This window comes from Apteryx mantelli, chromosome 10 (genome assembly GCF_036417845.1).
Source record: "Apteryx mantelli isolate bAptMan1 chromosome 10, bAptMan1.hap1, whole genome shotgun sequence".
Classification (NCBI taxonomy): domain Eukaryota; kingdom Metazoa; phylum Chordata; class Aves; order Apterygiformes; family Apterygidae; genus Apteryx; species Apteryx mantelli.
In genome coordinates, this window is record NC_089987.1 from 24,472,208 (window position 1) to 24,489,489 (window position 17,282).

The 17,282-nt window shown below is 50.2% G+C and overlaps 1 protein-coding gene across 1 annotated transcript in view; it reads left to right on the forward strand.

Moving 5' to 3' along the window:
- PLEKHG4 (pleckstrin homology and RhoGEF domain containing G4) overlaps positions 1-17,282 on the forward strand; it is a 64,914-nt gene that overhangs the window by 34,807 nt on the left and 12,825 nt on the right. The window contains exon 11 of the mRNA XM_013942742.2: positions 16,244-17,193. Within this exon, the coding sequence (XP_013798196.2) occupies positions 16,244-17,193 (950 nt within the window). The remainder of the gene's footprint in view (positions 1-16,243; positions 17,194-17,282) is intronic.

Consider the following 17,282-nt stretch of genomic DNA (forward strand, 5'->3'; position numbering starts at 1 on the left):
TCCTAAATATAGCCTAGATCCTCAATTTTGGAGGCCCGAGTGAGGAAGTGGAGCCCCAGACCGGGATGCTGGGGAGTGTGGCTGAGGCAGTGGGACCCAAGGACTGAGTTGACCCAAGCAGCTGGGAAGCACTAGGAGATGACATGTGGTGACTGTGCTGAATTTCTGGCATTCTCACCTTTTTGGTTTGATGTGAATACACCCGTTCAGCAGGCCTACAGTTGGACTTGGCGTGGTTAATTTCTAAAGCTGCAGATGAATAAACGGTAGTTTTTTCAAGTGCATTTTAAAATATAGCTTTGGCAAGCACAGAGGACCAGTGAGCCTGTGTTCTTTTTATTCGACACTTGTGCAAACACTGGGTATTGAAGTTCTCAAATTCCAGAAAGAATAAGGCACTAAAATCTAAGCTGTACCAGATGTAAGTGCCACTTAGTTGTTGTCTCTGAGCTGCCTTGGCAGCCAGAAGTGCTCAGGGGAGGGGGAGGAAATTCAACTAAACGTGAAAACATTGAGAAGCATCCTGCGTGAGGGAGGAATATGGAGAAGGCAGCCCAGAACGTCACTGTGAGGCCATGCAAGGACTGAGTTTGTTTGGTCTGCAGGTCTGCTCTAGCTCCTCTCTTCAGTTTACTCTGTGGTTAGGAGACCCTCTTGCTGCAGGAATGCGCCATTTTTTTCCCTGTGGAGAGCAAAGTACTGTGTCAGTGATGTGGGAGAATGGCAGGAACACAGGTGTTTGGCTGCTCTGGTCCCTGAACACCAGTTGCCATGATAGTGGTCCTGATAAGGATCCTGGCAAGTACTGCTTTTTCCATATTCCTTCTGATAAACTGAGGCACAGAAAGGTACCAGGCCTTGTCCAGAATTTTTGGAAACCTGTGGGGTTAAGCCCAACATCCATTCTATATGAACCTTCCTGGCAAAGTGGGAGAAATCTGGAGCACAGGCGTAGACTGCAGAACCTGATGGCTTCTCTGTCCTCTCTTTAGGCATGAAAACTATACCGCGATCACGCGGTGCTCTTAGGTTGCCAACATAGACATCACACAACAGTAACGGGTGTTCTCCTACAGCTTGAAAGCCTGGGCCATTCCCAGGGGCACAACTGTTACACAGACCCCAAAGAGTGCCCATTTTCTTTTGTTAGGACTTGATAGCACCACTCATTTAGCTTCTTTTTTGGTGGCTGGCAATTGGGGAACACAGTCCTTGGCAGCAGTATCCCTTTTGGTTGTACCTTTCATGCTGCACAGCTCCAATGAAAACTGAGTGATAGGGGCACAATGTGTCTGCACACCTCTTTGGTGTGGAGGAGAGATACCCTCACTTGGTGAGGGAGGAGAAGTTTGATCTCACTGGTTTCAGTAGAACTATAAACAACGTTAGCATTGTAAATACAACACATGAGTATTATGAACCAGTGGCCAACTGAAACCAGGGGTGTGGAGGGGATACATCCCGTACCTACAGCATGAGTGCAGAAATTACTGCACAGCGTGAAAGTTCTTCCAGTGCCAATTATTTTGATCTTGATCTGCAGACTGCTCCACAGTGCCTTCCCAAAGCAAAATTAGTGGTGTGGTCTGGGAGGTGGGGGGAAAGCAGGTTTAATCTAAACTGATTTCACTTTCTTCTGATGCTGAACTGCTCTGAACTTACTGCAGTGATCCTGTTAGTGCTTGCCTAGCCCCCTTCTTCCTTCCCTAATGTATGAGGGGATCAACAGCAGCAATCTAAACTCAGCAGTGTCTTGAATTTTTCTTGTAAAGAACCTGCGGCGTGCCAGACCCCAGGATTCGAGGAAGAAGCCTGAGGATGCGTAAGCAATGCGCACTATGATAATGAGTTGGCAAGCTCAGATCCCTCCAAACATCTCTGCATGTGTCATGGGAGTAGAGCGCCCACCACAGGGATCATGGTATTCATCCCGCACATACCTTCCTGCCTGCTAGGAATGGGAGGCCCCATTCTGTTGTCCTCCTTCTGCCTGTGGTAGGATAATGATTTGAAGGGTGCTGAATATGGCTGCTGAACAGGCCATGGAGCAGGACACCGTACCGTGTCTTTCACTGCTTGGCAGTTCCTAAAGGCCTGTCAGAGCTCCCTGTGATGAGGCAGGCTGAGCAGGGCCAGACCGCACAGAGCTTGCACATGGGCTGGTGGGTTTCCCTCCCTCCTTCCCCAAAACCATGAGCAGTGCCAAGCTGGATGTTTCCATTTGTCCATGCTTCCTTTGCGGCAGGAGTTCTTGGTGCCTGACAAGGGCTGCATGTTGGCTGGGCTGAAGCAGGAGGAGTGGTAAAGGAAGCTGCCTTGCCTGTCTCAGCTGCAATGGGGGAGGATTGTTTTTCAGTACCACAGACTCGGCGTGGGCATACTCGGGGACCTGCCATCTTCCTGTGGCTTCAAGCCTGGTCTTGGCCTCTGTCCCTTGTTTACTCAGTTTCAAGGCTGTGATGGGACCTGGCACCACACTGCACTTTGAGGGAGAAGTGGGAGGCTGAGCAAGCAAGGGTGTAAGTTGTACCAAAAGCACTGGTGTCTGCTTTGCTGTTGGATGTCTTCAAGGGCTGCCCGCAGTACCCTTCACTCTCACTGCCTATCCTGGCTTCACAGTAACACAGCAGTAGACACAGTCTCATTACCAGAAGGAGTTAGAGCAAGTCTCCCTCTCCATGGTTCCCTCATTAGCCCTTTAAATTTTTTCCTCTCTCGATCTTCCAATGGGTGAAATTCTTTCCCTGGTTGTTCTTACATTCCCTGGTCTCTGCATGATCTTGACTTTAGCAGGAGCAAAGTGCCCAGCTGCCTGTGACCACAGGCTTGCAATTGCCTTGAGAGAGCTGTGTGCCCCGAGACCCCTGTCAGGTCTGCAGCTACATGTCTTGTGGTGTGCACATCTAATGAGCCAGAGCACTGTCTACTGCCTGTCTAATGACAGGGCCTGTCTAATGAGCCAGAGCATGCAGTACAGCCTCTGCCGGCCCTGGGATGACACACTGTCCTGCAGAAAGTCAGTAATGAAGACACATGATACCTGCTAGCGAAAAGTCATGCTGTTGGAAGAAAGCACTAACCCTAACCCAGTTAGAGAGGGCAGAGCCACATCACGCCAGCTCAGCGCTGCATGCCTTGGGGCCGTGACTTGGTGTGGTACCCACCTTAGGGCTGAATTGCCTGTATCATCACAGGAGGGCCTGAGACAGCCCTGACACCAAAGACTCTTTCCTGCTTGTCAGGATGTTGTGCAAGATGCTGTCTCTTTTGGTACTCACTGAAAGCATGGGTATTGCCCTGACAGGGGCCCAGGAGCCTGAGTCATCTGGGGATCTTGCCTGGCATTTGCTTTCCAAGGGAAGCCATTCAGAGGCCCCGTACTCAGAATTGTTGAGGTGAGGCCTGGGTGAGAAAGATTTCTTTGAGCTTTGCTCTGTCAACACGTTCTTCAGTGGTTTTCTCTGGCTGCTGCCCTTGGATCCCTTCTGTCAAAGGACCCCTGGCCATCAGCCCATGCTGATTCTGTTTCTTGAGTAGTGATCTCCAGCCATCCCCGAGTTCTTCATGGTGCACACAGAGAGCTGCTTCTGCACCATGCTTAGCACATACAGAGTATCACCCAAACCTCTCTGTTCATGTTGGTGTCTCTCGCAGAGTGGATTACCTGCGCTCATGTGTGACTGCACCAGCAGTGGGTTTTTCTCCTCTCACTCTCATCTTCACGCCACTTTGCTCTTTGTGGCTTGGAAAACAAAGCCTTTGGCAAGTGAAGGAGGTGCCTGCCTTTTCTGGGGGAGGGCCAGCTGGCCGGCATTTGATTATGGCAGCACCTCCTCATCCTTCCCCATTGTCCTTGCTGCTGTAGGAATGCCAGCGTCTGTGCGCTCCATCCTGTGAGCAAGTGTTGCTACGTCTGGGGCCCAAAGAGGGGCTGGGGCCCTTCCTCACACCAGCTCAGACCCCACACCCAGGAGCGCCCCTCTGCAAATCTGCACGCACCCTCCCTTTGAGTCGAGTACACCCTGTCCTGATTCCGGCAGCAGACAGGCACAGAAAACGCTCTTGTAAGTACCAAGTGTCCAGTGCCCCGGCTGACGTGTTAGTTGTATTGAGATTGTTTGGAAACAATGTAGAGAAGGCTTTTCACTCGGTTGCTTGTGTGCATGTATATGCATCCAGCATGAATCAGAGCGCTTTGTGTGTGTCCTTTGTATGCTCAGACAGAGCCCTGTGGGCTGTGCGTGTCTTTGCGCAGTCCGTCTGAATCCCAGGGTTGCGCTGTCTGTAATACAGTAGTGCCTGTCCCTATTTCTCTTCATCTGACGATGTTGCACGATCGTTACAGTGGGTATAACTTAATCGCGACTAGAATTTGTTGTTGGAACTGCATGCCTCCAAACTACCTGGATGCACACACAGGGCAAGTGGTACCTTTCATCCTGCATTTCTGTTAAAAGTTGCTGGCTATACAAGAGAAAACTGCTCTCCTAGACTGCTGCAAGGTTTGCTGGGCTTCCCTGTCCTGTGGGTGACTGAGATTTGCTGGAACAGTGTTCCCAGCTTCAGGAGATGGATCTAATATCTAGATGAGACAACTGAAATCCAGGGCATGATAAATTAGCTGGACTTCTGCAGATGTTGTTACCTCTCAGTTCTCACCGAAAGGTTCAGGGCAGCTACCTGCTGAGACTTCTAGTTTTCTGCTGTGCTTGGATTCTGATGATGTCCCAAAGATGATGTCCCAGACCATGGTTTTGAGGGAATCTTTCCAAACCCCCTTTAGGCAATAAATTATCCATGTTCCTTTTTGCTTATTCATTGATGAGAAAAGAAGGGCTATGAATGCTTGCCTGTGGGAAACTAGAAAGGATCCTGGTAGCTGGAATTGAACTAAAAGTGTGATTTTTCTAAGGCAGCATCTTTCTGTCGCAGGCTGTTTGGCACAGTCTGAGAGGTAATTTTATTGGAAGCGGCATTATGATTCCCAGCTCTGTGAATGTGCTTGGAGGAGAACTGTAGGGTAGAACTTAGCACAAAAATGTCAAAAGAGACATTACGTGTCATTACTGCAGTGTGCTTATTATGAATAGACATGCAGGTCACCACCCCCCTGTGCTTGCTTCTTACAGTCCTGTGCATGTCAGAACATGGCTCTGCCCCCAGCACCTTGGAGGAAACAAGATTTCCACAGTGGCTTCTAATAAAGTCTCCAGGAGAGGCTTAACATGCAGCACTGTTCTATCTCTACCTCTGCACAGAGATTGCCTTTACTTTTTTGGAGAGGGACTGCATGAAGTTCCCAAATAACAGCTTTCATCTGGTTATGGGTGCAAATACTCAAGATGATGAAGGAAGATGAGACTAGACATGCCAGACGTGTTGCCTGATGCTGTAAAACTTTTCTAGAGAAAGCCACCATGGTCTGGCAGCATCATTTTCGGACAGCAGCTGTCTCCTCGCACTCTTGCTCCCTCTTTCGCTCTTAAAAACATGACGCTAGAAAGACAAAAAGTCTGATTCGCGCTTTCATTTCGGGGGTGTCCATTTTCAAGTCTGATGCAGCTGGGGGGAATGAGCCTGAAGGCTGGAAAACTGATCTCCTTTCAGAGTTCATGCAAGGTTAATGCATGAAATCTCTCCCTTCTCTTTCCCACCAGGTTTTTGCTAGAGAAGTCTTCTTACATGCCTCTAATGTTTATTTTCCCAACAGAGGGTATTCATATATCAGAAAGTTTGTCTGCTTTGCTTTGGAGTTTGAAAGAGGCCTCTTGTGCAAACAAGAAGTCCTGACCATTTAAATTCAACCTGCTACAGCTCCCCCAAATAATTCTGTCTTTCAAAATGAGTGATTTGGAAACTATTCTGTTTCATGAGTGAATTCTCCAAAAATTCACTGCTAGATCTACTGGCTTTCAAGCTATTTTCTCTTGTGTTTAATCAACAACTTTACCATCAAATTGGCATCACAGTGCTGTCTCTGTCACCCAGCAAGCTCTGCTACCATAGGAGAATGTTGAATGTTAGTTAGCACCAGCATCTGGTGCTCCTTTCTGGTTGCACAATATAGGTGTGAGACTGGTGCCGAAGTTTGTCCTTCAGTGCTGTATGCAGCAGCGTATTAATTAGGGATGTTCATGTGATATATCCAAGCAAAATTCACAGTTGAAGGTGACGGGTTCTTGGGTTCAGATGCTTTTGAGCACATGCCACAGCACCTCAGGCTCTCCTCTGGTGCAGCATGAGGCCTGCATGATGTATCTGTGGCACGTGCAGGAGAGCAAAGCCGTGATCTGTCTGCTGGGGGTCCTTGCTCCATCTCCCTCCTACTGTCCTGACTGAATTCTCCCCCTTGCTGGAGGGCTATGGCAGGTAGAAGAGGCTGGGGAATGTGATACTAGGCCAGTGCCTAGCACCTTTTGTGATCTAGGCTGCTCACCCTTATGCTCCCTGTGATTCCAGGGATGCCATCATGTTCTCCTGCTGCTGTGTATGCAGGGAGGTAATGTTTCATCTGCTGAAAGCATCTGCTGCTTCCCCTTAATCACCAGAGCACCTCTATGTAAATATTTGTCAGTGTCCTAGACTGTTCGTGAGTGTAGATTGACAGAGTTATCTGAAAGTCTAGGACTCCCCTTCTTTGAGTCGGGGGAATCTAATCTGCTGCAAGACCACGACTCTGATAGTTGGTCCCTAATGGCGGGGAAGCAGCATTTCCTCCTGGCAGATGCTGGGATTTCCCAGCTCAGGTTGCAGTTGAGCCTCAAGGAGAATACATTGCCCTTGAGGTGTGAGATCTGGTGCTAGCAGAGGACTTTCCTTAGCTGACCCCCGAGTCCTGTGCACCAATGCAAAATGTTGTCTTTGGATGCTTTCTTCACTGAGATCTCGGGACAAGAGCAGGGCAGGGTGGTAAAAGTGCCAAATGCTCGTGTGCTGGCATGCATCTGGATGAGTGGATCTCTCCTGGAGAGTGGAATCCCCTTTAGTCACAGGAGTTAAACGGATCTGTTTGGGCAATCTGGACGTGGTACTCCCCTCCGCTCACAGATGGGGCTGTAACTCACAGTGGTTGCCATCTGCATATCAAAGCCCTCGACATATGGACAGGACTCTCTCCCCCGCCACCACGGCCTCTGACTGAGCTCCTCCAGCTGCCCCAGGGGGGCTGAGATCCTGTGAGTCTTAGCATGCCCTTAAACTAGGGGCTTATTTCTAGGCTTGTCAGCAACTCCAAAGAAGGGAGGCTCAACAGACCCTCTGGGTATCTGGGTTCAGTTTCAGCTTTACATCTCCCAGGGCAAAAGCATCCACCAGAGAGGGGAAAGAGCGTTTCTCCTTGTTTAGCTGAAGTGAAAGGAGGCATACCCAGGGAAATTAATGCACTGGCTGATGTGCTGTGGTCCCCAGGAATGCTACAGACTGCTGGTGGGGCTGGGAGAGTCCTGCTTGGGCGGGCTGCCCTTCCCATGTGCAGCACAGATAGAGCCCAGCGCGCTGCTGAATAGTAAAGCAGAGCAGAGTTTGGCTCAGCTTGTCACGGGGGAAAGAAGCAAATTGGAGACTAGAGAGAAAGCATCAATGCTCCCCCGTCCAGGCCCAAGGGCATGTTGGGGGTGTCACAATCCCAAGCTGAGAATGGAAGATCTTACTAAAAAGGGTATAGTGCACGTCAGAGCGGGGAGACACCTACAGCAGTCCAGTCCATCTTCACTGGCCTGTGGTTACACTGGGGTATTTGTATAGCGTAATGGTGTGGCTGTTGGGACAGATGTAAAAGCAAAGCATGCAGAAACTCTGCAGATGACGTCAGTCTCTGAGCAGAGGGAGTGATTTGTTGCTGTTGTGCAATTTGCCAGCTTTAGTGACTTTATCACAAATCTCACAGTGGCTCACTTTTGAGTCTGATTACATGAGACTGTTGGCTTTCACTGAAGAAGGGAATTCTGCCCTTCACTAAGAAGCCTGAAAACGTGCTGCCCTCTTCCCTCTTCCCCCTTCTCCTCCTCCTCCAGACAAAGGTCATACAAATACACACACACTCCTTCATGATTTCTGGTTTCTCAGCCAAAAATCAAAAATTGCCTTTTTTTCAAGTCAATCTTCTTAGATAATTTTGTGACTCTAGTGCAGGTAGTAGCCTAAAGGAGGACCAGTCCCTACATGCCAGGTGGTAGCGGTGGCCAGAGAGGGGAAGGCAGCTGCCAAAGCAGGTTTCAGCAGGCAAAACTGTGTGCTTTGCGAGGTTGCTTTGCTACTTCAGCTCAGGGCTGGCGAATACTTTATTTCATGCCTGTAATAGTAGAGCCCGTGCCCGATGCATCTAGGAGGCCTGGTAAGCTTCTGGCCACTTAGAGCAGCTGCTTGTTTATTAACCGGGATTTCCTTAGCTGGCATATATCGTTGCGTTGATAACATCAGCTGTCCTGTTGGCAGTCTCCAAGGGTGAGTGGGGGCTGGCACACTGGGGGAGGAGAGGCGGGTGTCAGCTGGGGACAAGCTGCCAGGCTCCATACCTTGCTGGTTCAGCCCTGCCATTTTTACAGCGCAGTGCTCGGCACCGCTTTCCTCTTGGAGTCAGTCTTCTTGGTGGCATTTGCTCCCATCAGTGTCTGGGTTTGTAACTGCTGAAATACCAGAAAGGAGACACGATAGCATTCACTGAGGCTGTGAAATAGCACCTGCTCTTATCCTTGTAGGAAGGGATCGTGAGCAGAATTTCACTGGCAGAAGAGTTTTGCCATGAGTGCACAGAGCTGATGAAAAGATAGGCATTGCTTCGAAAGTGGAGAGGTTGTTTTGCAGCAAATACAAACGCTAATGTTCCTGATTTTACTGGGACCAAACTTGGCCCTCTGTCCTGTGGGTTCAGGAATTTTTAAATGTTAAGAAAATCCCCCTGTTGGGAGGAAAAAGGAGGAGAAAAATCAGTGCAGAGTTTGTGCCCTGGCCAGAGCGCTTGGATAATGTCATGAGTGGCTGTGGAGCAAGAAGGAAAAACTGAGGAAACACTGCACAGGGGCAGCTGCTGCACTCTTTGGCTGGGGGGTTTCTGTAGCCGCTGAGCCCTGCAAGCGGTAGGAGGGGCAAATCTCAGACACTTACTGCCCAGCTTTCTAGGGAGTCTTTATATGTATATAATATGTATGTTTTCATACATGCACACATGCAGCTTTATTTGGTTAACAAAACAGATTTAGTTAAACTGGCGCAGTTTAACTGTGCCGCAGTTTAACTCTGGGGATGCTCTGAATTGTAATGGAGCTTGGATTATTGTGACATGTTGTGATTCATGAGCTTAGTCAGCCTCTTCTTAATGGAGCTACCCTAGGTGTTGCTGGGGAGTTGCAGCAGTTAAAGAAGGGACGTGCCAGCTCCAGCGCAACGAGCCACAGTTGCCCTTTGGGTCCTCTGGTTGCCATCGAGAGAGCAGAAATCGTGTGCAGTCCCCTTCTATCCAATTACATTCTCCTGTGATTAGACTGGACTCATCGAGCCCAGCTGCCCAAAGGGGAAACGAAGGGATTTTTGAGCTCTGTTCGCATCCACACAGAGTGCTGCTGCAAAAGCATTTCCAAGCCTGTTGCTTTAACCAGGTTACTCAGCCCCTTTGCTGTTGCATCAAACATTTACCACTTGTCTTGCTCTTGAGGCTCTCTATCGATTAACTCCATCCTCCCCATTATCTCATCCCTCGCTGACTCCCTGCACGGCCCGTGCAGCCAGGCTCCGGTGCATTTTCCATGGTGTTGGTCTCCGCCTGCATCTGCTTGTCACCACCCCCCCTTTCTTTGCACGGTGGTTAGGCTGTGGTGTGCTGAGCTCAACGCTGACTGGTGTCGCTTCCCTGCCATCTTGTTCTTTCCTGCCCCACAGCGGGTATCTATCTGTTCTCCTTTCTCACGCTTCAATCCAAGGAGGTTATAGTCTGCACTTGTCTTATCCTTTTCCCTCCTGCCATGTTTGTACAGCACCCAGCACAGTGGACTTGGTAATGGGCAGTAAAACAAATACAGGACTTAGAGAATTTGGTTTTCTTAGCAGCTAGTTTTAGGCAAACTGGTGATTTTAATGGTCTTTCCTCCCCTGGAGAGAGGAGGGGAGGCAGTGTGAGCTACACAGCAACTCGGAAATTGTTCAGCTTTTTGTTTCAAGAGCATGAGTTCTTCTCTCAGTGTTTATAGCTGGGCTTTTACCAGCTACATCCCATGTAGGACGCAGTTTTGATTAGTTTGGTTTCTGCTGCTAATGGATTCCAGATCGGACTTCAAATGCAGTTTGGGAAAATTGAATGCTGACAGGGTGGGGAGCAGAGTAACAGTGAACCTCTGTGTAGAGAGGAGATTATTTGTAACTGGTGGCTTTGATGAAATATTTGTGCTCTGAAATTACAGGGTTTCTTGTACGTCTAAGTCTGCAGCTGCCTGCTTGCCGAGCCGCAAATCCTGCTGGAAGTTAGCAGGGGCTTCTGCTTTTAGGGACACGGAAAAAGCATTGTAATGCCTAGGAGAGATTGCTCTGTTTTCTCCGAAGCTCTGTGTGTCGGGTTGCAGCTTGTTTTGAATTTTGCTTGAATTTGGGGTTGATTGGGATGTTTCCTTTCACTGTCTTTGCACTGTAAAAGAAAGGGGGTCTGGCCTGCACCCAGTCAGGGTGTTCTTTGCACACTTCAGTAGTTCTAGTGTGAGGCTTGGCCCCTTCCCCCACTGCCTTGTCTCCGGTTACCAGGGCTGCTCAATCTGGTATTTAGGCTAGCAGCATTTGCTTGTGAATAGCTGGAGCTGGGATGGTGTACTGAAGAGGTGGCCCTGCCTCATTCTGGCTGTAGAGGATGGTAACCTGCAGCAAAGGGCTGAACTCAGCCAAGAGATGGACCCCCTCTATATAAATGTAAAGGTAGGATGAGGTGTATTTTTAACCAATTGATCAACTTGTCAGTGGGTTGCCTGCAAGTCCTGAAATCTTTCTCTTCCCCTCTTCCCTTTTCTTGCTGGGCGGTCATTAATATTGCTGGGTGGGAGAATGAGGAAAGTGCAAAGCAGACCCAAGCGAACGATGAGCCGAGCGCTTCCTAATAGAACAGCTTGGTGTCTGAGTTAGCTGCGAAGGAGGCACTGTTTGCAGACTGGCTGCTCTTGTTGTGACAGTAAAGCTTTAGCCTGGATAATTTTGCTTTTAATACATTTCAAAGCAAAATTGCTTTTTAATTGTGGTTATTCCAAACCATCAGAGTATAAGGCAGGCACAACGCTCTGGTTATGCTGCAAGTGCAGCAGCCCGTGACAAAGGACACACTGGTGTTATGAGCAAGGGACAGTTCTCAAATCAACCTAAAGCAATGTTGGATTTCAGAGGGGATAAACCCAAATGAGCATCTATAACAAGAGGAACTCGCACCTCTAGGAGCAGGCATTTGTGTGCAAGAGAGCAACGTTTGCTTCGGACCGGTGCTCTCGTACACGCTGTGTTGCTCTTGACACTCACATCATGAGCGCTGCAAGCAGGGTCTCGGCACTGCAGGGTTCTGCGCCAAGATCCTGGGCTGCTAGTGGAGCAGGAAGGCTAGTGGGAGTCAGTGCCAGTGTGGCACATGTATAACTTAGGAAGTGCTTAGCTCAGTTCACACCAGTACTTGTGCTGCATTGACCTTTTTTGGCTGCACCAGTTCTGCCTCCCTGCCAGAAGCCAACTTGGTCTTGCTGTCCAAAGTCATGGCTGAAGTTAATAGCATTTAATCTGCATGTAGTGATGGTGAGAAATGCATAGTGGAGGAGGTCCTGTTGTGTGGGATGTTGTTCAGTCATCTCCTGCCACAAAGACCTGTAACTAGTTGTGTGTCACTAATAAACAGCAAAGAGTGGAGAATACCTTGCATATAGGCTAAAGGCTCATTTCATCGTGTTTTTCTTTTTTGTTGTTATTAGCAATGTTCCCAGTTGTTGCACTTCTTCCCTCTCTTTGCGTGAAGGTGTTGTAGAAAGCGTGGGACTGAGGGCTTGCAGGACCAGGACATTATCCCAGAAGACTGGGCGACTTAGCCTGTCTTGTTGCTGTGCTTCAGTTGCTGTACCCAAAGCTACCCTTGGATTCCTGTCTGCATTGTTGCTCTCATCAGCCAGTCTTGGCTTTTCACCACCCCAATATCAGCTCCTGTATGTGGTTGCTTCGGATTCAGGAGAAGTAAGCCTTGTAGGGGCAGAGTTATTCATCTACCTAGGTGCACTTTTTATCTGCAGAAAGTCGGAGGGTTTGTGATCTGCTTGCTCTGCCTGGTCGGACGCCCAGTTTCCTATTTGACAAGAAAAAATTATATTATGATAATGATCTCCCCACAGGCAAGAGATGAAAGAGAAGGCTTGGACAAAGGCAGGCCCCTTCGAAATGGCCCCTTCTGGCATATGGCTGCAGATGCAGAGTGTTTGTCTCATGCTTCAGCTGCCTGGAAGGTGTCTTAGGGATTGCTGAACCTTGAGTTTTCGAGGAATCTGGTGGTTTTATGTGATATGTTTGGTTTGGGGAGGTGTGATATCTGAACAGTGGCTTAGCTGAGGACCCAGGACCCCCTGGAACACTTTGTGTGCCATGCTGGCGATATGCCCTGAGCCAGGGCCAAGCAACTTCTTTCAGCCTGTGCTCACAGACGGCACTTCACTGGTGCCAAAGACAACAGACTCCAGGAGCTTCTGTCCTTGAAGCACTGCAAGCCTTGCCCATGATGAAATGAGCAGTGACAAACACCGAGGTGACGAGCTGAGGACTGTGCCTGGGTGCAGTGAAGTCCCTGGCTCTTCCTTGTGGCATAGCAGGTCGCTGAGAGGCCCTGCCTTCCTCAGGCAGCTTGGCAGGACCAGCCTGTTGCTGACTCCTCATACCCCTGCAGGATAGGTCAGGCCTATGTATGCAGGAAGCACGTTTGTCTTTAACCCTGTAATTGAGAGTTTCAGTAACGACTTGTCTGTAGAATAAAGATCAAAAGCTGAGGTACGGGCTCCTTCCTGCCTAGCCCCAGCCACTGTTGGGAAGATTCAGCTTCCCTGCATGCAGCTGCCTCCTTTTACATATGAGTGGCTCCTCTGGCTTACCAGAGAAGCTGTAGTCTTGCCTGCTGCCTGAATGCCCCATGGCTTGAGGGCTGCATCCTAGCTTGACTGGGCCAGCTACATGGTTTGTAACCTTGTCAGGGCAGGGACTACAGCTACGTCTGTGCCCGCACGAGTGTGTTCCCTCGTGGGTGCCACAGCATGCTTGGTCCTTGGAGGGGGCTGCTACTTTGTGCGCTAAAAAGGGCAGTTGAAGATGACGTGACTGGAAGAAGCCTTGGTGGCCACTTAGCACGTTACCAAGCAAACTGCAGGGTGTGGAAGGCTGCTCCCATTGTGCAGGGAACAAAGCTGAGCTGTTCACTACCCCGTGACAGGCACCGGGGATGGAAGAAATGCCCTCAAGATTTAGAGTAATTTCTGTGCTGCCTTGGAGTCCTTGCTCAGAACAGACAGATACCAGATGAAGATGAGAGGTGGTGGGGCTGCCCCCTGTGTGGTTTGCAGCCCTGGTTCTTCCTCACTGTGGCCATAGACAGATCTAAGGGATTTCTTAGAAAAAAGGAGGCCTCTTTTCTGTCTCTCATATTTGTGCATGGAAGCATGGGTCCCCCAGCCTCGGAGAAGGCATTTGTAGGCTGACTGCCCATCTGACTGGCAGAGCCAGACGGGACTGCTGACTGCGCCTCTCCCATGAGGTGTGTATTCTCAGCACCCTTTTCAGATCACCTTGTGTCTTTTGAGCTTCACTTTTCCCTTCGGTGGGTGAAAGGGAGGTTGCCTGTGGCCTTCGGTGGGGACCATCCATCAACTTCCGCAGCCAGAGAGGCAAGACCTGCCCTTAGCCCGCACTGACAGCTGGCCCTTGCTCCAGGCAGGGCTGGAAGGAGCCTGGTTTGGTTTGCCTCTGGCTGGAGGGAGCATCTCAAAGAAACTAGCAAACAGGCCATCTGTCGCTGCAGTGCAGCTCTACCGGGCTCCGCTGCACTTGGTATTTTACCTTGCCTTGATGTGCTCCAGCCTCCAGGGAATAAAAGACCCTCTAAAGCACAGATTAAATGTAGGTTCTCACTAGGGTCTGGCATGTCCTCTACCCACTGTTACTCCCCCCCCGATTGTCCGGTGCTGTGGTTTCATGGGGCTGTTTGAGAAGCATTTTCTCAGAGCAACTGCTGCTGTTTCTGAAGCGGCTCCTTGCTCTGCATGAATAATGAGGCTGGCTGCATGCACACCGCTTAACTGCAGTGCGAAAGAGCAATGGTTAACGACTGTGGAAGCTCGTATGGCCTTGGCATCTGCCTCTGGTGTGACTCCACTCGGCCTGCAGACCGGCCCCTGTGTGCTGGCATTCAGCTCTTGTATAAACAGCAGCACTTGGCTCACAGTTGCCATCCTCCTGCTGGGGTTGAGCCCCGCATGAATGAGGCACTTCCTATCCTGTGGGCCTCTATCACCAGCAGAGGGTGAGCCCACGAGCAGGTTTGTTTGCCCACTCATGACACTGATGGGGATGCAGTGCTGCTCCATGTCTGCATAAAGCATGTGTTGCTTTCTCCTGATGTCTAAGACCCTGTTCTGCGTGGAAATAAGTGCTTGAAATTCTCCAAGTGAAGGCTGCCACAAGGCTGTTCAGCCAAATGTTTCAGCTCTGCTATTCTCTGGTGGAGAATAGTCTTGGGCTGGTCACATTGTTCCTGGCAGTGAGCATGGATGTTGCTGCCCTGCAAAACATAGGGGCAGGTATACAGGTCCTGGCAGGCCAAGTGCTAGAGATGCTCTTGTTTACTTCAAGGGCAACCTATGGTATTTCTGCACGTATAGTAGTCTTAGATGGTTGGTTGAGGGAGCCAGGCAGACCTGTCCCAGGGAGGTTTCCCTGCCTTGTGCATCTGATTTTGACAAATATACTTTACTTTCATTGATGAGCACTGAAGTTCCCTGGCCAGGTTTATGACAGCTGGATCACATCTGCCTCAGTATAGGGGCAGCACACCATCACATATTCACTGCCTAGTTAAGCCTTGTCCTCTTTCTTGCTTTGCAGAGAAAGTAGTCGTCCTTATCACCATGCCTTGGCAAGGGATGGGAGAAGGGCTGCTTGTTTTTGCCAGAGATGTCCCAGTAGCTTATGAGCATGAGTAATTCAGATGTTTGCCCTTCCCGTTAAAGCCAGCTTACTCTGCCACGTTATGAACCCAAGTGCTGTCTTTTCATCAATGACAGACAGATCTTAGCATACTGTGTTTCATTAGCACGTTGTTTGCTGTGGGAGTAAAGCACTTTTACCTTGCTTCTAACAAGCTGAACAGCACTTCGTCTCACTCCCCTTATTCAACTGATGTGGCAGGGCTGTATTAGTAAAGTCTGTGTATTCACTAGTGTTAGAGTGAAGCTCCATGAAACTGGTTGAATGAGAGTCTCTTCCCATGTTCCTGTAGTATTAGAAATTAACTTCTGAGTTCGATGTTCAGCTAACCAGCACAAGCACCGATTGCAGTAGCCGGGAGGGCCAGGCTCCCAGACGGGTACGCAGAGCACACCACACCACTCAGGTGTAGGCAGGCACTGAAAACATGCAGGCTGCAGCTGGGTTTGCACACCTCTGTTTCCTACTTGCTGCAAGGATGCGCCAGAGTACTCGAGGTGAAACTCAGAGCCCAGCTCTGATGATGCTCCAGGTCTCTGCACACAACCAGCTCCAGGGGAGACAGCATGGAAGCAACAATCCCATGCCCAGTTAGAGCTGCAGCTTATTTATACCCCCTCGACCACCTCCTGCACGATGACAGTGGGAATGGCTGGGTGAAGGAGGAAGGCAACTTGCAGGGTTTGTACAGAGCAGGGCCACACCAAGATGTGAAAATTCCTCCTCTTGGCTGCTCCTGGGCCCACCTTCCCAGAGAAGACAAACATGCCCAGCAGTGTGGGTGCCCAACATCAGAGGGATCTGGCGGGGAGGTGGAGCTGTGATAGAGCAGCCAGTGCAGCTGAAACCCTCTGCATAAGGAGCTGTTTGTTCTGCTGAATTGTTAAGCCCCATTGACAATAGCAACCCGCCCCTGCCCCAACCCTGCACTCATGCTCCGAGACCTGCGTTGGCCGCACACTGATCCTTTCTCCTGTCTTGTGCTTTAGGCACCAAGTTGAGGTTATTCTTCCCCGAATCTCTCTGACTGGCTGTTGCCTTTTGTTCTCACTCTCTGCAGGCATACGAGTGGGCCTTGGAAGGGATGCGACACCTCGCTTGCGTCAGTATGGAGGACTGCATCTCCCCCGAACACTGTACAGATGTGATAAAGTGCCTGGAGAGTTACAAGGGGCAGCACCCAGACATCAGCGATGCCCGGTTCCAGGAGATGAAGGAGCTGGCCTGTGAGCTGAGGAGCGACAAGGGACTCAAGCAGTGGAAATTTGCATGGTCCAAGTGCCAAGAGACAAAATTGGTTTTTGAAAAGAAGCTCGAAGCAGCCTTGAGAACAAAGAAGTCTTTGCTGTCAGATCACAAACCTGTTGAGGGGGAGCAGCCCCGGGATGGCAATGAGGCTGGCAGCCTGTCCCACCGGAGGCACTCTGAGGGGGCCACACCTGGGTTGCACTGGGACAGGACATACAGTGCTCCCCATTGCTATAACAGGCCCAACCGCTCTCCAGGCTGGACTAAGGAGAAAGCTCCCTCACCCTCCCTGAGCTGCCCTGGTGATGTCAGCACTGGAGAAGAATTTGCCTGCCAAGCTGCTCTCAACACTGGTCCACACTCGAGCAGAGTTTCTTTTGGCAGTGGGGCCTCCAAGTCTCCAAAGCTGCCTGAGGAAAAGCCAAACCTGGAGAGCATATTAGAAATCCTGGAGGTGAAGCCATCCTGTGTCTCCTCTCCAGCCTCTAGGAAGCCACCTCCCAAGAGGATGCTCCGGAAGGCCCAAAGCTTCGACCTTCCCTGCGGTGAGAGCCTGTGGTTGGGCTGCCAGAGGACGCTGAGTGAACCAGCCAGATACGGCAACACCGGCGTCTTCATTAAGGGCCTGGAAGTGAGCAGCACGGAGCTGGTGGACAGGACTTTTGCACTGCGGCAGCAAGCTGCTCACAGCTGGGCTATGGGCTGCCTGCCAGAGGGGCAGAGGGGCTGTGTCTCCATGTCGGAAGCCAAGAGTTGGGGCAGGTAAGTGACTGTGGGTTTTGGTGCCGGTCTCTTGGAGTAGCCAGAGAAGGCAGCCAGCAAAGGTGCGAAGAGGTCCGCAGTGGCTGTTC